The sequence below is a fragment of the Octodon degus genome, unplaced genomic scaffold, assembly GCF_000260255.1.
Source record: "Octodon degus isolate 3935 unplaced genomic scaffold, OctDeg1.0 scaffold00001, whole genome shotgun sequence".
In the NCBI taxonomy this organism is placed as follows: domain Eukaryota; kingdom Metazoa; phylum Chordata; class Mammalia; order Rodentia; family Octodontidae; genus Octodon; species Octodon degus.
Window position 1 is genome coordinate 32964394 of NW_004524577.1, and position 21141 is coordinate 32985534.

Here is a 21141-nt window from a genome sequence, read left to right on the forward strand (position 1 = left end):
TGACTCCCCTTGGGGTGCTCGTCAGAGGCCTCCATGCTCCAGAGAGCAAGGTTGTCACCTTTTTTTTTTTTTTTTTTTTCCCATCTACATTCGGTGGCTGTTTCTGATTTTGCTCATCAGCTTTTATGAGGATCCTGGGTGTTCTGAGCCTGTTCTGAGATCTTAGCTGCTTTAGGCAGTGGAAATTCTAGCCCAGGTTCCCCACGCTACATTGCGCAGGGATGGATTCTTAAATGTTCATTCTCTTGGGCAGCTCTTAGTTGCTTGTACCCCATGAAGATGTAGCTAGAACACTTTGGAAGATTCTGTGGGTGAGTAACTTCCAATCTAGAACACTGTCATGACCTGCACTTGGGAACTTCCTGGTGAGTCCAGTGATGCTTTGGGGCTCCTCAGGAGAGGGGCAGAGAGCTGCATGTTCTAGGAGCTAAGCAACCAGCACTGACTGCAGTGTTTCATTTTAATGTTAAGACTTAATCATACACACACTTTAAAAAATACAGTACACAAGATAGATGATATTCCTGTATTAAATACAGTCATGAGTGATTAATTTCAGGATCCCTTACGGATCCAGATCCAGAAATCTGTGGAGGTTCGAGTCCCATATATAAAATGGTGTGTAGCATTTGATTGTACTCTATGTGCATCTTCATCTGTCCTTCAGATCATCTCTATAGATTGCTTGTAATGCCTAAAAGAGTATAGATGCTACGTAAACAGTCATTAAAACTGTGTTGTCTAGAGGAAAACAGCAAGGAAAGTAGTACGTATGTCCTGTGCACCTGTCCTCGGCCTACCTCGGCCATGAGGTGACGTGGGCAAAAAGTGCTTGAGCAGTGGGTGGGTGGGGGGGGGGCGCAGAAGCTGAGGCCCTGTGCAGTGGCGGGGAGCTCCAGCAGGGTGTGCCCAGGTGTCACTTCAGTAATGTGGGAACCCCCCTCCGTACCCAATACAGGACAAATTTGAATATTGCTCTTTGGATCTTTCTGAAATTTAATTTTTTTTTCTTTTTGAGATGTGGTCTTCTGGCCCATACAGGCTAGCCACCTCCAACTACAATAGTTAAGTGATCCTCCTGCTTCAGCCTCCCAAGTAGCTGAGAACTGCGGGTGCACACCACCATACCTGCCTGGGATTTTATTTTCAAATTTTTTTGGTCCTTGGTTGATGGACTCTGAGCATGCAAAACCCATAGACACTGAGGGCTAATAGCAGTGATTTCTTACAGCTCATTTCTCTAGTAGAATACTTATAAATCAAGAAGGGAGCAATATTGTCTTTTGTTAGCCTCTGAAAATTCATTTCTGGGTGGAGGTTCTGTAAGTTAACCTCTGACTTTTGCCAGTTATCTAGGTTCATCTGCCATGAAGTCTGTTTAGACGTGTAAATTATTTGCGGAGGAAGCTGTGCTTTGCATGGAGAGTCAGCTCACGGGTGTGCAGCCAGCTGCTGCACATGCAGGCTTCCGTGACTGGTGCTTGAGGTCGTCCTGTTGCATACCAGTGCTCTGGGAGGAGCTGCATGTGCTGCTGCCACCGCCTGCATTGTTGCCAACTGCTCTCCCTTGAGGAGGAGTGCTGGGCGAGCTAGGTCAGCAGAAGGGGAGGGCCAGAGCTAGAGGCGGCTTAGATTTGAAGACACAGAGTCTACAACGTGGCAGACTGCAGGAACGTGCTTTTAAAGCTCTGACTTTGTAGAGGAATTGGGAAGAACATTAGAAAGGAGTTTTTGCTGGGAAGAAAGAGACTGCCAGTCCAGAACATCTGTGACTCACCAAATATTTCATTTTCTATTTCAGCATCTATAGATGGAAGTGATAGTGTCCTAATTTTAAAGGTTAGGAAATTAATAAGGCTGAAGTTAATTAACTTGTTCGAAGCCGTTCAGTCAGTAGGAGGAGAGTCAGAAATTGAATTGAGATTTATCTCTGAAGCCTGTGTTCTTACATGTGCCGGGCTTTCTGGCTTTCCACAAGATGAGGTTGACTTAGCTGAGCAAATAAATTAATGATCAGTAAACACAGAATAACAGGAAATATTTGATGTGGCGTATAGGTGAGTATGTTTATACAGAGTTCCTGTACAGCATCAAATAAAAAAATACATATTACAATACGTATTAAATAGATGTAGCGAGGGAGAAGTGGTGTCCTGGGTCTAGAGAATTTTAAAAAGATATGTGAAATGTGAATGCTCTGCATTTTGTGTGTGTGTGTGTGTGCGTGCGTGCACATATTTTGTGGTGCTAGCCATTGAACCAGGGCCTTATGCATGCTAGGTAAATGCTCTATCACTAACGCTATATTCACAGCCCTTAATTATATTTTTTAGGAGAGTGATTACATGTATATATATTCAATGATTTTTGTAGCAAAGATGATGAGTAAATCTTTTATTTTCAAGTGAATCAAAAGCTATTTTTAGACTTAAGAAGTATATGCTATGTTTGTTGAGTTAATGCATATAAGTTTGTGAGTTGTGCTTTTTTTTTTTTTTTTTTTTAAGAACCAGAGGTAAGTATGGGAAGGAGAGAGGAAAGCGAATTTAGTGTGCAAGAAAACAAAGCAGTGCCAGGTGCACACCTGTGATCCTAGCATTTGGGAGGCTGAGGCAGCAAGATCGTTGCCAATTTGAGGCCAGCATGGGCTACATAGTGAGTTCAAGGCCGGCCCGGCCTGCAAAGTGAGACCCTGTTTCAAAGAAACCAAGAAAGAAAAAAAAGGAAAAGAGAAAGCAAAGCAAGCTTCTGCTGTTTGGATGATAGTAATAAGCACGTGTTGAGAGAAGGGGTCAGCATTGTCGATTGGGCTACTTCTTTGTTGTTACCAATATTTATAACTAGAAAGAGTTCTGAATTTGCTGTTGGTGAAGACAACTTTAGGTTTTTACAGATTATTTATTTATTTTGTACTGAAAAATCACACTCAGGACCTTGCGCTTCCAAGGCAGTTGCTGTGCAGCTGAGCTAGATCCCCGGCCCGAAAGTTGACTTTAGATGTCTCTAATGAGTACTCGGCTATTTTCTGTTCCTAGCAAAGCTGTAGGACCCTATACTTGGAACTGCAGAAGGGAACCAGTCCTATTGTTGTCTGAGTTACTTTCTTGTTGCTGAGACAAAATAGCTGATATCCACAAATTAAAGGGTGAGAGGTTTATTTTAGCTCGCAGTTTATAGACATTTCAGTCCATAGTCCCTAGCTGGCTCCAAGGGAGGAGACATAGTCCATGGGAGGGCACGTAGGAGGCATCAGACTTGCCTTCCTTCTGTCCCTTTTATCCCTATTGATTGGTGCTGCCCATGTTAGCATGGGCCTTCCCATTATGACTAACCTTGTTATCACACATCCTTAATTCATATTCACACACCCTACGTCCAGGAGCCTCTGAAAAGCCCCACCTACGAGTGCATGAAGCTTGGAGGAACATCTAGATACAAGCCATAACAACTATGATATATTTTCATAAGAAATTTTGTAGGATGTGGCTTAGTGGTAGAGTTCTGGTGTTACCTGAATAAGGTCCTGGGTTTGATTCCCACCTCAGAAGAGGAAAAAAAAAACAAAAACAAAAAACCTTTTAGATTTTTTTCATGACCTTCACGATTTTTTTAAACAAATAGCAATGGGACAGTTTCACAATCAATTACTAGCACAGTTTCAATAATTAATATATTGCATATTCATTGTACAAGATGCAGACATGATATCCTGTCTCAAACACTATTAGAAAAAACCTCTCTATTCATTGAATTAAGAGAATGGAGCTGTATATCTATCCTAACTATTTTGAGTATACAGATACAAAATGGTTGGTCATTTCTATCCCACTTTTTTGGTTAGTGTTATCAGAGAAGGGCATTCCATTGTCATTTAAATATTATAGGTTTGTGAATTCAGCAAAATATTCCAATATAGTCCAGTAGTCCATAATAGTAGTGGATTATCTGTAGGACTGGCAATGTCAGAAGTTGTTGACTTGAGCCTTTTACAGCTCAGCATATTAATATGGCTTTACTTTTTATACTTTGTTTTTATATTTTTCTGCTGGATGGTTAAGACCAAGATAAAGCAAGACCTATATAACAAGAACTGTAACTTTTTGTATCTCATAAGGTCAGTCAGATCCCCTTGGGATTTATCCTGAAACCCTGAACTGCAGTTTGTAGATCCTTTGTCAGTGTCAGCCATGTGGATGAGTCACGGCCATTTGCTTGACCAATTTGCTCTCTGTGAAAGCCTGAGAGAATGTTTTCTCTCCATGTGACTCTCCTTAGGCACATTCTACATCGCTGATCACTTTCCTCTGTGGCCCCAAAATCTCCTTGATCAGAAAATTTGGGACACAACTGAGTTACATGATGCTACAGTATAAGTTGTCCTATGTCTTGAGTCTTCACTGACTTTGAAAGGCTAGGGCCAAAATGTTGGCTGTCCTTTTAGCTCTTCTTTTTCTCTAATTTTTGGTCTGCAAACTTAGGTTGTTAACCCTCCAGAAGAGAAGCTTATTATTATTACCCTACAACATAGGCTGTTGAGCTTAACCTCACTATCTGTCCGAATATCAAACATCTTAGGCATAACATGGAACAGGTATTTTCCATCAAGTATTGGTATGTTAAACTTTAAATCCTTCCAGAATATGAAAAAAAAACTAAAAAAAAAAAAAAAATTTAAAAATAGGAATAGTTACATATTTTTACACAGAAATTTAGAAATCTAACCATGTACAGCCTTGTACTGGGACAGTCCTGTGACATTTTTTTTTTGTCTCTTGTTTTCATTTATTACCCTTTTTCTTTTTTTAACAAACATTTACTTGAGAGACAGTATGACAGTAATTGTTATGTGATGACAAGCAGTATGTATTTAGAATACCAGAATGACAGGTATTCCAAGCGTGACCCTACCATTACACATTGCTATCTTCAGTGAAGTTGCTTAGTTCACAGGTATCAGCATATATAGTTAGTCAGGGTGAGAATCCTACCAATTAACTGCTAGTTTCAAAAACCTGTTGAAGAGTCTCAGGATCATTGCCTTACCCATCTTGTGTGTGTAAATGTATGGCTTTGCCCCTGTCATGTTTCCTAGCTTTCTCCTGGCCCTCTTTTCGTTGTCTAATCCTAAAGTTTTTGCTTTCCTTTTAATTGTGTTGTACCTTTCTATTTTTATTTCTTTTGAGTTCTTATACTAGGGAGACTACACGATATTTACACATGTGGGTCTGGTTTATTTCACTTATGAGTATATGTTCAAGTCACATCCACTTAAATATAAAGGCTTCGAGTTTATCATTTTTTATAGCTGAGTAATACTCCATTGCATAAAAATACCACATCTTTTTCATCCATCCCTTAGGTGATGGGCATTTTGGTTGTTTCCAAGATTTAGCTATCACAAATTGTGCTGCTATAAACATAGGTACATATATCACTCTGATATGACGTTTTCAGTTCCTCTGGGAAAATTCCAGTAGGGGGAATAGCTGTCTTCAATGGGATTTCTAGTGCTAGGTTTTTAAGGAGTCTCCACACTGATTTCCATAATAGTTGCACCAGTCTACATTCCCACCAGCAGTGGAGAAGGGTTCCTTTTTCCCCACATCCTTTCCAAAATTTGTTGTTGGGTGAGTTCTTTAGGATAGCCATTCTTTCTGGGGTGAGATGATATCTCAATGTGGTTTTAATTGCATTTCACGAATGGCTAGTGATGTGGAGCATTTTTTCATATATTTATTCACTTCTTTAATTTCTTCCTCTGAGAAGCATGTATTCATCTCGGATGCCCATTTCTGGATTGTGTCTTTAAATTTTGGGGCCTAAACGCTTTTTAGTTCTTTATAAATTCTAGAGAGCAGACCTTTGTCTGAGTGCTTATTAGTCAAGATTTTTTCCAAATTTGTGGATTCTTTTCACTTTGTTGGTAATTTCTTTTGACATGAAAAACCTCTCAATAAGTGGAGGTCCCAGTTGTTAATTCTTCAAGTATTACTCATGTAATTTGATTTTTGTTCATGAACTCTTTGCCTACCCCTGTGTCTTTGAGAGTTCTTCCTACTTTCTCTTCCAGGAGATTCAGTGTTTCTGTTTTAATGTTTAGATCTTTAACCCATTTTGACTTTAGCTTAGTGCAAGGTGATAGACCTGGGTCAAGTTTTAGTTTTTGGCATGTAGAGAGCCAGTTTTTCTAGCACCATTTGTTAAAGAGACTATCTTTCTTCCAGTAAGCATGTTTGGCCCCTTGTCGAAGATCAGGTGGCTGAGTGTGTTCATACAGACTTCTGCGTCTTCTAATGTATTCCATTGATCCTCAGGTCTATTTTGTTGCCAATACCATGCTGATTTTTCCTTGTAGTATAATTTCAAGTCAGGAATTGTAATGCCTCCTGCCTCGTCTTTGTTGCCCAGGATTGCCTTTGGTATTCTAGGTCTTTTCTGGTTCCAAATAAATTTTAGGAACGATTTCTCTAGGTCTGTGACGTATGTTGGTGGTAGTTTGATAAGGATTGCATGAAATCTTTACAACAATTTTGGGAGTATGTCCATCTTCACAGTGTTGGTTCTTCCTATCCATAAGCACAGAATATCTTTCCATATTCTGAAATCCTCTACAATCATAATTTTTTTTTTTTTTTTTTTTTTTAAATGTGTTTGGTTGTTACGGGGTCTCATTACATAGCTTGGACTCATGGTGACTCATGTTGATCCTCTTGCTTTCAGCCTCCCCAGTGCATGTGCCACCATGCTGGACTCTGCCTGTCTCAGCCCACCCTGGGTGCGGGGCTGGTGAGGCATGTGGTGCTGTGGATCAAACTGAACATCTGTCCCTGCCCTTGCGTAAGCTTGCCTAAGCAGGTGTTTTAGTCTGCTGAGCTGTCTTGCTGGCCCCTTCATGATCTTTTCTAGATCTTTTCCTGGGAATGGACGAGAAGTCTAGTTCATCCTGAGAGTACCACTTATCCCTTTAAAATGTTTAAGGAAAACACCAGGTTTGTTTAAATGTCTTTGGTTAATTTCTTTAACCAAATGTCTTGATTAAAGAAATTTCATATTTACTGTCATGTCTGCCTGTCTTGTTTGTGGACAGACAATTACGTGTTATTATTTAAAGTTAATGTAATAGTTTCTATAAAAATAGAAGTGTACTGTGATAATTCCATGCTGCCCTGAAAATAAGATCTAATATAATCAGCCTTGAAATATGTTGTGTTGCTCTAAAAGTTTTGTTGTGAATGCAGTGGTACCGCAGCTACTGATGAGACCAAGGAAGAGTACTTCAGCCCAGGAGCTCAGCATCATCTTGGGCAATATGTATGAGATTGTGCTAGAAAAAAAGGATTTCAGATTTTGGTTTTCAGATTTCAGTGTTTTTTGATTAGAGAAGCTCAGCTGGTAAAATCCATGTGAATATTCTAAACTCTAGAGAACTCTGAAAGCTGAAACACTTCTGGTCTTAAATATTTCTTATAATAAGACTTTTAAGGGGATAGACTCTTAAGATGCTTCAGAAGATAAGAGCACAAAGGAGGAGAAAATACATGAGGAGAAAATATTTGTAAACCTCGTATGTGTCAGTGGGGTGGTATGAAGAATATGTAAAGGACTTATAAACAGCAATACAAAATGACCAATTAAAAAAACAACTAAGAAAAGACTTGAGCAGACCCTTCATAACACCCAGATAGCAGACAGCTTTTGACAAGGTGTTTTCTCATAGTTAGCCTAAGAGACAAGCAAATTAAAGCCCTGGTGAAACACGGCTACTGGTCTACCAGAAGGCAGGGTCAAGCGCGAGCCAGGTTGGTGCAAGGCCGCTGGTACGCTCAGTGCTAGGGGATGCCTGGGTTGGTGGTCCCTTTGGAACCGAGCTCGCCAGTTTCTCTTACAGGTAGTAGGTGCACAGCCTGTGTGACTCAGCATTCCTAACCCTGAATATCTACCCTACAGCACTGAAGACTTAGTCTCTACATGGAAACTTACAAATGAATGTTTATGGCAGCTTTATTAATAATTGCTAATAATTGGGAATAACCTAAAGTCCTTCCGAGGTTCACTGGGCAAAGAGCATGCATGGGGGAAGAGTGTGACACTAACGGGAGGTAAGGAAGAAGTGCTTTTGGAAATGATGGAACCACTCTGCTTCCTGATTGTCATGGTAGCTGCACAAAGACATGTGTTAGTGTGACAGGACATGTGTTAGGACGCCAAAGAACACACATGTGTAAATTTTACTGTAGCCTAATGAATCAGAGAAAAAATCCAAATGGTAAGGCAAGGCATATGGTCCCTCAGTCATTACTCATCTTGTTACTGCTGTGTGTTATTGGGGCACAGTAATTACATCTCGGGGAACTGGCAAACGCATGCATCACCTCTTGACCATTTTTGCTGCCTTTCTGTCTCCTCCCAGAACGATTCCTTTCAGGGAGATACTCATCGCAGTCCTGTAGGTCCCCATGGAGGGACCCATTTCAGCTGGCTCACTCTTCAGAATTAATGGAAGATGCACTCCCTCTAGTGGGCCTTTTTCATTTTTTATAGGAAAGCCCAGAATGCGTATGATTTTTATTTTTCTTTTGCTCTTACTCATTTCATTAAGTTCTGAGTTGGCAGACATATGAAACTAACTGTTTAGTATATACTACAAGAAGCACCATGGCTTAATTCATTGAGAAGCATGTTGACGCACTCTTTCGTCCTGCTTTACTTGGTGTCACAGCTGGCACCCCAGTAATATCAGCACTTCGAGCCATGGTGATCGCTCCTTCAGATGCTAGATCTGTGACTGAAATACTGAGGAAATAGAGGGTGAGCGAGTAGCAGTGCTCTCCTTTCATTAGTCCAGGGGTCAGCAGGCTGGGTCTGTGCTAGGCAAGGTGGAAACTATCGGTGAGTCACACCTACGAGTTATACAACCCGTTTGAGCCTCTGTGGTTGTATGGTGAGAACTGCCGTCAGCAATACCTAAGCGTGTTGATACTGTGGTTGTGTTCCCGTGCACGTTAATGAAACAAGTGATGGGGTTTGACTTGTAGGTCATAGTTGCCAGACCTTTGAGTTTCTGGAGGGGAAGACTGTTATTCCTTCTTATGACTCAATCACCTTAGTGCTGTCATAGGAGCTACTTACATTTCTTGCATTGAGCTGAAGTCAATACACACACATCATTAGGGATCACTAGAAGATTCTTAGAATGAGATGCAAAGCTCGATTTGATGTCAGACGAAAACCGGAGTTGATGGGGGCAGTCTTCAGACTGAGGTGAGTGTGAGCTCCATGAGAGCAGAGAGCAGAACTGCGTAGCAGAGGACCGCAGGGGCAGGTCTGAGAAAGTCGGGCCAAAGCAGATGAGGGGTCTGCAGGCAGAGATTCCTGCCTGGCTAGGTGTGGCCTGGGCCCTTCACCCCGGTGCTGGGCTGGAGGTGGCCCCAGGGGATGTGGAGAAGGCCGACAGCAGGGCTGTCAGGCTCCTGGAAGGAGAGACGAGCCTGCACCACTGTGGCCAGTCTTTCCTGTGTGCACGGACCTCCTTCCCCATGTGTGCGCGGGCGGGTGCTCCTCCAGGATGAGATTACTGGGCCGACTCCTCCCCGCACTGTGGCTTCCTGGCTGTGCCTGGTGCACCCCGCTCCTCTGCACTGAGTGACTTTACCTGCAGCCGTTACCTCGGCAGGCTTGCGTGCCTCAGCCGCCAAAGTGACCTGCACTTGCGGTGAGGGTGGAGCAAGGCAGCACCGAGAGGTGCACTGTGGAATCCGGTGCCTCAGGTGTCCCTGCGTGCTCCTGTGTGTCAGCGCAGCCTCACTCCTGTGCCCAGGATCAGGGAGCCCTTTACTTCCTCTGTGGACTTGGCCACGAAAGGCAGAGCCTGGAGCTGTGGAGATGGGCCGCACAAGTCACTGGCGGGCGGTGGGTGCGGCTGCTCCCGCCTGTGGCTTTGGTTTCCTGCACGTGGTTTTCTTTCCTGTTCCGGTGGACACGCCCCCGAAGCCCTGCCTCGCAGCTCCTGAGCTCCTCTGGGTAGCATTGTCCTGGTTGCCGTAGAGTTCTAATACGTCTTGACCTCTGGTAGTGTGTTTCCCAGATTTATTCTTTTTCAAAATTGCCTTATTTTAGTTTGCCTTTCTGTATAAATTTTAAAACTACCAAGTCAATTCCTGTGAAATTTCCTGCTAGGATTTTATATACAGTTGTTTGGAATCAGTAGATCAGTTTGAGGAGATTTAGTATTTTAACAAATTTGAGTGCTCTAAGTCATGAATGGTGAATCTTCTTTTACAGCTCTTTAATGGCAGAGCAGCATTTTGTGGTTTTAAGCTCCGTCATGTTTTATTAGCTTCAGATCTATATAGCATCCTGTTTTGGGTGCTGTTTAAAATGATTGTTTTCCTTGCAAATGATGTCTTTTCTTTCCTTTTTCTTTTGGTGGTGGTATGGGGGACAGAACTTTCATACCGAGATACATCTCTAACTCTTATTTTTTTTTTTTAATTTATTTTTTTTTAATTCTTTTTCTTGTTTTGTTCAATCTAATTTTATTTTTTTTAAATTTTGTGTGTGTGTGTGTGTGTGTGTGTGGCCAGCTCAGCCCACCAGGGGGCAGGGCTGGCTTGCATGTGGTGCTGGGGGATTGAACCGCGGTCCCTGTGCTTTGCAGAGCTTGTTCTAAATAGGTGCTTTAGACCACTGAGCCATCTCACCAGCCCCTTATTTTTTATTTTGAGACGGTACATTGCTCCATCACTAAGTTGCTCAGACGAGGCTTGACCTTGTGATCCTCTTGCTTCTTCCTCCCAGATTTTGGGGATTAATGACATGCACCACCATACCCAGCTACATTTCTCTTTTCAAGTCAATATTTTGTACAGTTTTTAAAGCCAAGCAAAGGAAGCCCAGTAGAGGGAGCTCTGTTCTCTTTTAAAAACTTCAATTTTATTGAGAATGTATTTTTCATACAAGAGTTTATGAATTGTACCTGAACAATTTATATAACAAGAAGCAGATCCCTGCTTGCCCACAGTTTGTACCTCGTGAGAGTTATCAGCATCTTGACTGGTGACCCAACCTGTCATCTATCAGTGGAGATGCATCTTGCTTCCACTTGTTGACTATGATAAGTTATAGGGTGATGAGCGTTGCTGGGCAAATCCCCTGCACACACGAGGGTTGTCTGTAGGGTACCAGAGTTACATAGGAGAGGCTTACGTCTGAGGATATGTGAGCCTTCCACTTTCCTAGGTAATAGTAGATTGCTTTCTTCTCGTAGAAAATGTTTTATTTTGCCAGTCTGGTCTGAGTTACTCTTCATTGTGATTTAAGAAAAAATTTAATATACTTGTAACACATAATGATTATATTCATTGTGGGGAGTTGGAAAATACATGTAATATATCTTAATTTTTTAGTTTATCTTCTGCCTTCCCTCATTATGGTGCTAACTTGAAGTTCTTTGATTATGGATATAATTTAATATACTTTTGTTTTTTTTTAAATTTTGAGACAGGTTGGCCTCAAACACATGGTGATCCTCCTGCCTCAGGTCCTGAATGCTGGGATTACAGGTGTGCACCACCATGTCCAGCTTGATTTAGTAGAGTTTTATTTGTTTATTTAACTGTCTTGATTCCACATCTGGAAAAGTTCATGTGTTTTTCTATGCATATATATCTCCTTTGTCAAGTTATACCAATTGCAAAAGTCCTCTATCTCTGTCTCTGTCTCTGTGTCTCTGTGTTTGTCTCTCTCCAGGGCCTTCCAATATCTTAGAATCTCTTCATTAGTCAAAGATGTATTTGTGAAGTGGTCTTTTATTGTGCAGTGGTCTTGTCCATGATTTTTCACAGTAGTGTGAATTAGGGATTTTCTGGTTTTCCAATGCTAACAAACAGTGTATCCCGAACTTTCATGGCTTCTTTTTTCACAAATGTGGTTCCTTTGTGCTTCTTGGCTTGTGTCTCTCCATGGGGTTTGTTCTCTAGAGCATTTCCCCTTGGGTTGTGCTTCTTGATGCATGCTGGTCTTAGGGTAATCTCTGTAACTATTGAGTGGCTAGGTCCCAAAGAGTTGTGTCCCAGGTGCAAGCATACCAAGAGCAAGTGTTTCCAGCAGACAAGAAAGCGGCCAGGTAGCTGAGGGCTATGTGTGGAACTGCACAGCATCCCTTCATGTGTGCTGTGTTCTGTTACTCAGAGCAACTGGACATCCACTCATGTGGTGGTGGCGGCACATGGCGAGGGGTGTGCAGAAAAATACCCTCTGTTGATGGAGGAACATCAGAGTTATGTATGAGAAAGGAGGCACATTCAGGATGGGAAGAGCCTGTAGCAGGGGAGGTGTGTTGGCCCTCCTTGGAAAATACAACATGGTGTGGTTTACCTCTGGCCACACAGTCTTCCTTCCATTTTGCAAACGATCTTCTACCTTCTTCACGTTATGACATCACATGCCCCAGTCAGTTCCCTGCAGACCTTCTGTAAGGCAGTGACGTGCATGCTTTCCTCTCCTGGGTTAGAGCATAATTCTGCTTCCTGGGAAGGCTTCCAAGTGGCTTTTGGACTTTTGGCTCAGCATTGGAATGGAATAGCTTCCTCAGATACTTTGTGCTTATAGAAGCTTGAGAGTCTTGGCCAGTCATTTTGGTTTGAAATGTCCTGCTAGATGTGATTCTCAATTTCATTTCAACTGTTCAGGTGGATGGTGAGTCCACTAGTGCTGTTGTCTAAAGATGTTGAGAATTTTTGCAAATCTTAATTGTGGTTTGTTCACTAACAAAGTTACACTCACAGATCTCTTTGAAACTGGAATTTTCTGTCTTGGGCTCCTTACAAGTCTGCTGTGGTAAACTACCCTTTATGATTTGTAGGAAGCTGTGATACAATAAGAAATATAGTCAGTCTTTATCCTCACTTTCTCTCACAGGGTGCCTTATTCGCCTGGATTTTCCTAAGTGATAGGAATATTTTTACTTATAATGTGCCCCTTTGACAAATCATGTTTAGCTTAATTAGATTATTTGGGGTAGAGTCCTTAAACAGCCTGAGGAGGAGACCAGGCTGCAAAAGAAAAACCAGGGACATGAGAGTTGCACCGTTCAGCCCCACTTACCAGACTCTTATAGAGGGCTTCTTAACTTTATAAAAGTGAGAGTAGAAGGAGGCAGGGTACTTAGAGGGCCTTACCTGGACTCAGCGAGGAGAAATACACCCTGCCTATTGGTAATAGCCAGATCCCACTGCAGAAAACAAGGAGGCTGAACTGCCACAAACACCTTTGGAATTGAATTATCTTTGGAAATGTGGCAGTTTGCCTCTGGAAGGCAAGTTCACTTTTCCCAAAAGGTTAACTGTTGACCCAGTACTGTTTACTGAACATTGCATGCTTTCCCATAGATCTGTGATACCTACTCTGTTATCATGTTTCTAAGCCTCACTGTGTGTTTGTTTTAGATTTTCATTTAGGCCCTTAGTTTTCAACTTGGGACAGTTCTTTGGGGGACCATTCGGCAACATCTGGAGAAGTTTTTATCACAAGCAACAGATACTTGTATTTTGGGGAGTGCTGCTAAACCCAGTGGGTAGAGGCCAGGGATGCTGCTAAACATTCTACAGTATGTAGGACAGTCTGACAACAAAGGATAGGCTCTAGCTGTTGCTGATGCTGCCATTGAGAAGCGCTGGTGCATTCAGCAGTGTGGCCTGGCTCCGATGTCTTCACAGATCTTCACGTGCTATGAGGCAGATCACCTCCCTTTGTCTTCTTCAAGCGTATCTTCATTATTTTTGGCCCTTTGCATTTCCATATGAATTTTAAAAGTGTTTATCATGTTCCATGAAAAACTTTATATTTTCATTGGAATTTCATTGTAGTTATAGATCTTCATGAAGAAAATTGAAATTTTATAATATTGACTCATATTTACCAATGTAACATAGTTCTCTGTCAGTTTACTTCTTTAGTATCTTTCCATAAAGTTTTATAACAGAGCTTGCATATCTTTTGTGCAAGATGGTTTGTTCTCCTGGCCAGTTAGTTATATGGCTTTTAATACATTGCTTTCTTCTCTTCTTACTTTTTCCCATGTGAAAATGTGACATTTGATTTATAATAGTGCTAAAGGAATTTTCAGTCCAAGACTACATGATTAAAATGTTAAACTGTTAGGATTAAATTGATAACTTTCGGTGTACAAAACAAAAATAGATCATTGGAGGGAATTCTTCTGCATCTTGTCTCAGACAAAGTTGGGAGACTTCAGTGAAAGTAACTACCACACCTGCAGATCTCCTGTTTGCTACAGAGGTCATCATGTGCAGAGCCCATCTTTGGAGGGGCAGGGTGGGCCGGGACTCCTTGGCTTCTCTTCGATCATAGTTCTGCACATGAGAAATTCTGCTTTGGTCTTTGGTGATGTTATTTGTTTTGGGGTGTGGAAATATAAACCCATTTTTGAACCTAGGAGAACATGTTTAGATGATTCAATTGAATTCTTTCACTAGAGAAATGAATAGATTGTGATTTAGAGATATTTTTACTTTCCAAAAAACAGTCGTTTGTGAGAAAGTCAAGCCTAGAACTCAGGTCTCCAAATTTTTATACAATAGGTAAAGAGATTGATTTGGTAAGTAAGGAGTAGGAATTGGTGGTGGGGGGAGGACTGTGTTTAATTTTTAGTGGACTGAGAGGTGGGTTGGTCTGTGGGTTATTGAAATTATACGCAGTTTGTGTGTGTGTGTGTGTGTGTGTGTGTGTGTGTGTATGCATGCAAGCGTGTCCATAAATGCAATAGTTTGGCTAGAAATGGGACTTTTGTTGTGATCATGAGCTTTTAAGAAATTGGATTGGATGCTGGCCTTAGCAAAGTAGGGTACCATGACTGGTTCTAGAGATGAATTTAGTTCATATTTTAGACTCTTTGGGAATACTGCTGTAGCAAGTTGATTGCCAGAAATTTAAGTTTCCAGTTATTTATCTTTAACTTGATTTTTAATTTTCTTTTCTTTTTTTCTTTTTTGGCGGAACCGGGGATTGAACTCAGGCCCTTGCGCTTGCCAGGGAAGCGCTTATTCCACTGAGCCATCTCCCCAGCCCCCATAACTTGATTTAATGATTCCAGACTTCACGTTTTCTTCTCACTGACTCAAAACTGACTTTTCAAGCACAGTGCTGTTATTAGGTGTTCTTTTCAGAGAAGATGAAGCTCACCTTTTCTCCATGAGTCATCTCTTTTCAAGTCTCCTGAGGCTGTCTTGAAATAGTTCTCTGTGGTGCTCCTACTGGTCTTCTGATTCACCTCCATACAGACTTGCCTTGAGAACTATAGATGTTTTAAATTTCTTTGTTTCTGTGTACTTCATGAATAAATGTTGTTCTTTGGAGTACTTTTTCTGTGAATATTGTAGGCAAGATATTCACATTTATTTTGCCTTAGAGAAAAGTAAAATGAAAAGTCAACCAACTGCCGACTTCGGCGTCTCCAGGACCTAGTGCTCTCACGTGTTGTGTGTGCGGTGCGACGTGCGGAGGTGGAGGGCCAGGTGCAAGCCTTGCAGTGCTCAGCGGATGTCGGATGTCGTGCCCACCCAGCCATACCCTCAGCCCCGCAGTGCGTGGGGATGGATCTTTTTCTAGTAAGCTTGTGGGAGAAGATCCTATGAGAACGGTGCATTTTCATTTTAGCTCTTCATGATGGTAAAATGTGGGCCAGTGAAAAGGGAATTTGAACAATGGAGACTTCTGTGGCTTTGTCCAAGGAATGGTGCCCATAGGCAAGAAGGCTGGGAAGAGGGAAGGTGCGCAGGAAAGCAGAAAGAATAAGGATGGGACAGCTTTCTGGCTGCCTCAGGATAGACTTCGAAATTGACTCTGGGTGAAGGTACTGAAAGGGAAGGGAATTAACCTTTATTAAAAACTGCTATTAAAGCAGATGTTGGGCCAAATGACTGTTGTATGAATGTACTCTTCCTTAGCGAAAATATTGTTTTTTTTTTTTAAATAAAGTATTGCATTTGGAACTTATCTGTAAGTTTTGGCTGGTTATATGTCAATAAAGACTTCAAGCTGAGTGAAATAAGGGGCCTAGAATCCCATTAAGGGCACCTTTAATCATAAGAATCAAAGATAAGACAAGTTTTCTTTATTTTTAAAATGTATACCATGTTTGATAATTTTTTTCCTATAAATGTTATTTGATGGGTGTAATAATGAATTTTTTTTTTTTAGAACCATATTGTTATTGGGTGCAATTAGCTGTGTTTAATAATTTGATGCAGGCCAAGCTCATGTATTACCTGATGTTTGGGGTTATTCTATAAGTCCCCAAGAATGCAGGTTGTGGGAATTATTGTTAAAATATCTGTGTCCCCACTGATGGCAGTAGTGGAGCATTTCTTCTTGGCTTTTAGATTTCCTCCTTCCTCACCCTTGAAGCCTTATCCAAAGAAGCCCCCACGCCAAAGGGATGTTATTAAATTCCCAGACTGGAGCGATTCTCCACCAGGCACTTTACAAGAGAACATCCCAGTGAGGCCAGTTGTGATGGTAAGTGCTGGGGCCAAAAGTCAGGGGACCTTATGGGTGGAACCATCTAGAACCCCCAGGCTCGGGGTACTTCTTTCTCCTGGACCTTCCTGACAGTATTGGAGGTACCGTGAACCAGAAGAGGGACCAGTTAACAAAGATGGGCTTTTTCAGTTTTTCCCTCTTGCTCATTGACATTTTGACCAAATATATTGGAGTTATTTACATAGGTTCTGTCAGAGCAAATTTCTGTTGAACTCTTTTCTTGTGTACTCTGTGACTTACTCTTCTTCCTTTCTGTTTTCTCCTGAACTTTGTGTAACTGTGATCAGATGAGAGTTAGAGGGTAGGGCATGATGTATGGTAGAATGACTTGGGAGACAATATGTGAACAAAGGTAGCTTCTTTCAGTCTTGGAAAAGCTCAGCTCACTGTGAAATAAGAGTCTTTTGTTGCATAACTTTTCCTTGAAATATCTCTAATAGAATACTGTCAAGATTGACATAATCATAAAAAATAAGAGAAAAGTTTGTAAGGCAATATTAAAGAATTTTATAGATACTAAGATTTTAATTTAATATAGTCCTATAAAACATGATGTCCAGAACATAGTTTTGTTTGCAAAGATATGACGAAGCCATTTTTAGGCTGTGTAGTTAAAAGGTAATTCTAAGGAGTTTGCATTGTGTTTCAGTTTGGAGCAAATGATAAGCTTAGGCTTTTGTCAAAAATGGTTAAAAAGGGCCTGGGGAGATAGCTCAGTAGAATAAGTGCTTGCCTGGCAAGTGCAGGGTCCTGAGTTCAATCCTTGGTACCATAAAAAAGAAAAGAAAATGGTTCAAGGACAAGAGTGATACTATTAATGGGAATAGGGACTCCATAGGGTGTGCAGATTTGTCAGAGTTTAATTGATGATAGAGATGGGTTGTGTTAAATTGGGGTATCTAACTGACAGATAGAGGCAGTGTGCTTGGAACTTAGAGAAGGCCATATTTGGAAATCCTCTATTTATTAGAAGGGTTTATTGAGTGTTCCTGTATGCTAGGCATTGTGCCAAGCTTTACAGAGACAGTAATGTATGCCATAGTTTTTGCTATAAAAAGGCTCATGGTTCAGGGAAGAACACGATACAAAATTAACTGTTAGAATCATAGTGGACATACTCTGAATGAGTGTTATGAAAACGCTTATCTAATTAGGAATAGTTAGTTATTGTCTAGTTAATAGTTTCTATCCTGGAGAAAATTAAAATACAAGTTCCAAGAGATCAGGTACATTTTTTGAACATTAGTATTAAAATACCTAATAGGACTCTGTAAGTGGAGCTGTTACTCAACGGGCATTTGCTCATTGGAGGGTCACCCTCTGTTATTTATACATGGAGATAAACATCCCATATTAAATTAATGTGCTTTTACTGGCATTGATTTGCTGACTTCCTTGTGCTGTTCCCTAGCTCTGAGAAGCTGTAACGTTCCTGGTGCTCTCACCCAGGAGACCCCGTGCTCATTAGCACAATTCCATCCACCGCTCGGGGCTTCACCCCGGTGACAGCCACTTCTATTTTGAGTTACACATTTTTCAGGAGCTCCAAGTGCTGTGCCAGAATTCCCCATCCACTAACTGCTTGACCCCTAAACCTGTTTCTTCCCTGGCCATCTGCCCCTCATTTCTTTTTCTCATGTAACTTTTGTCTTGCTTTGCTTGGGCTCCCTCTGTGATGACACAGTAGAGGTTTCAGCTCCCTGCTTGTCACATGAATTCCACCAGCACCGGGACTCTCACCCTTTGAGGATTGTCCGGGGAAGAGTAGGGAAGAAAGCTTGGTCTCCTCATCCAAATATTGATACAGGTTTTAGAATGATGAGGCTAATGGTCAATAAATTATCATTCATCTTCCTTAGGGGCCTTGAGCTGGTCATTCCTTTCTACTGTATTTCTCTGTGTTTCAGCCTGCAGTTTGCTTGTTTTGATCTTATCTTGTCTCTTATCTAGTCATTATATAAAGCAAAACCAAAACAGTACAAGTTCGATGATTTGCTTTCTGTGACAAGGAGCGATTACAATGTGAAGGGTAGGAGTGCGGCTTTGGAGCCGGCTGCGGGCTTGATTCTTGGGCTCCTCAGTTACCAGGACACTAGGGTAGCAGGGCCCTGTAGGTTGGGCTGCTGTGGAGATCCAGTGAGTTTGTGCCTAAAAAGTATCAATTACAGGGCCTAGAACACTTTCTCAGTAATCATTCAATGCTATTGCTATTCTTAGTTTATTTCTTAGGATTGTCTTAGGTAGAAAAGAAAATGCATTATCCATAATATTATTTAGAGAGAATTACTATAATTAACATTTTTATTATTGTGTTTTTTTATTTTTTCTTTTCTCATGCATGTTTTTAACACAAAAATGAGGTCCCAGAGGCTATTTTGTAGCCTCTGTTCTATATAACACTTAATGTGTTATATCTGGTTTTCTATGTTGTTAAACTTCTGGTTTTTTTTTGAGATAGGTTCTTGCTGTGTAGTTCAGTCTGGCCTTGGACTAATTGTAGCCCATGTTGGCTTGGAGCTGGTGGTGCTCCTCCTGCCTCAGCCTCCTGAGTGCTGGGATTACTGCGCACCACCATGGCTGGCTCATGCTATTAACCATCTGACCTCATTCTTACTGTCTGCATCATGTCTGATATAAAATTGATATATTTTATTTTTCTTTATAGGTAAATATTTAAGTATACTCATGAGGTTTTTTTTTTTTTTAAATGTATTTGGTGCAGGGTCTCACTACGCAGCTCGTACTCGTAGAGATCCTCCTGCCTCAGCCTCCCCAGTGCTGGGATCACAGGCGTGTGCCGTCATGGTCAGTCTCCGGCTGGCTCAGCACGCCTGGGGGCGGGGCCAGCCTGGCATGTGGTGCCAGGGATTGAATCCTGGTTCCTGGGCTTGTTTAAGCAGGAGCTTAGGCCACTGAGCTAGCTGGCGCTTACTCGTTAGTCTTTTAAGGATATATGTGGAAGTAGATTAACTAGGCAAAGGGCAGCGACCTCTGTGCTGGGCTCGGGAAACAAACCCGTTGTGGAAGTACCGCGCACTCACCGATTGCGCCACTGGAGCTTCACAGACGTGCTTTAGAAATTAAAAAATTCACATAGTTATGTAGCCTTTGACTTTTTCTTTTTTCTTTTTCTTTTTTTTCTTTTTTTATTTTAAGGAAAGGCCTTCAGGGTGTTCAGGGTCTCACTACTAGACCGGACTCCTAGTGATCTGCCTGTTCACAGCCTCCCAAGAGCTGGGATTACAGGCACGTGCCACCACGCCCAGTCTCAATTGCGGTCTCAGCGTGCCCCGGGGGCGGGGCCCTCACAGCAGGCCTTTAATCCACTGAGCTATTTGGCTGGCCCTGACATTATTTTTGTAATTCAGTAATTTTTTTTGGTGGCAGGGGTGTGACATGTGGTGCCTTGGATCGAACTACAGTCCCTGTGCTTGCCTGACAGGTGCTTTAGTCCGCTTAATATCTTGTCTGCCCCCATAATTCAGTAATTTTTAAAAAACATAAAACCAAAAACCAAGTTAATAATACAATCTTCCTGCTCTCCCCAAGATTAATGACATTTTCTATAACATTACTTTTAGTAAAAACTGTTGATAGAAACTCTTTGGAAATGACTTATATAGTTTGCCTTTAAAGGTCATTCTGAAAAGAGTTTTATGTTGGCTCTCCCGTGTGTGTGAGAGCTGTGCTCGTGAGAACGCCGAGCCGGGAGAGCTGCGGGGCTGCCGCGGACACGTCGGAGTGCAGCTTTTCTCTGCTGGACAGCGTTCAGGGCTCCCGCTGGGCCGCCCTGGGCATCCTGAGGGCCCCGCCCGGGCCGCCCTCCCCTCGGCGTCCTCGCCTCCGCTCTCCTGCCTCTTGCGGGGGCCTGGGATTGTGCTGCTTTCAGCACGGTACTGATCTGGTATTTGCTTGAAGCAGATAGAGCACTCTTTGCTTTTGGGTGGGGGGATCTTTATTTAATAGTGTTGCATCTAAAAGCTATAAAGAAAAAGATAAAATTATGTCCATTCATCACATCATACTCAGGAATAAGCTGCAAGCGGAACGACTCTCTGAATATTAAAAATATAAGTTATGCAGGTACTCAAAAGAAAATGCGGGTAAATACCTCCATCCGTGTTTCACACCAGGAAGGTGATACAATATTTACACATGTGAGTTTGATGTGTTTCACTAGTGAGTATGATCTCGAATTGCCTCCATTTACCTATGAAAGTAAGATGGAGCGCTCTCAAGAGTAATACACTTCTCACTTTAAACAAGCATTCCATTTAGTGCAAATTTAGAAAGGTACTTCTGTCTTAATTTAGAATTATTAAAATTTTATTTCATTGCTACTTCACTGATTAGCTAGATAATGTCACGCTTAATGCCATAATTCTTTGGTGATTCATGAATATTCATTTATAGTGTCACCTCATCTTAAGAGCCCCATTCTTTCCATCTCTGAGGTAAGGAAATTAGTTTATAACTCTAATCATTTTATTTTATTTTATTTATTTATTTATTTATTTTTCTGTGTGTGGCCAGCTCAGCCCACCAGGGGGCGGGGCTGGCTGGCATGTGGTGCTGGGGGAT

General features: G+C 41.7%; 1 protein-coding gene across 1 annotated transcript in view; it reads left to right on the forward strand.

The window, feature by feature from the left end:
* The window catches only part of Depdc1b (DEP domain containing 1B), an 84208-nt gene that overhangs the window by 10611 nt on the left and 52456 nt on the right, over nucleotides 1-21141 (forward strand). The window contains exon 3 of the mRNA XM_004623066.2: nucleotides 16401-16536. Within this exon, the coding sequence (XP_004623123.1) occupies nucleotides 16401-16536 (136 nt within the window). The remainder of the gene's footprint in view (nucleotides 1-16400; nucleotides 16537-21141) is intronic.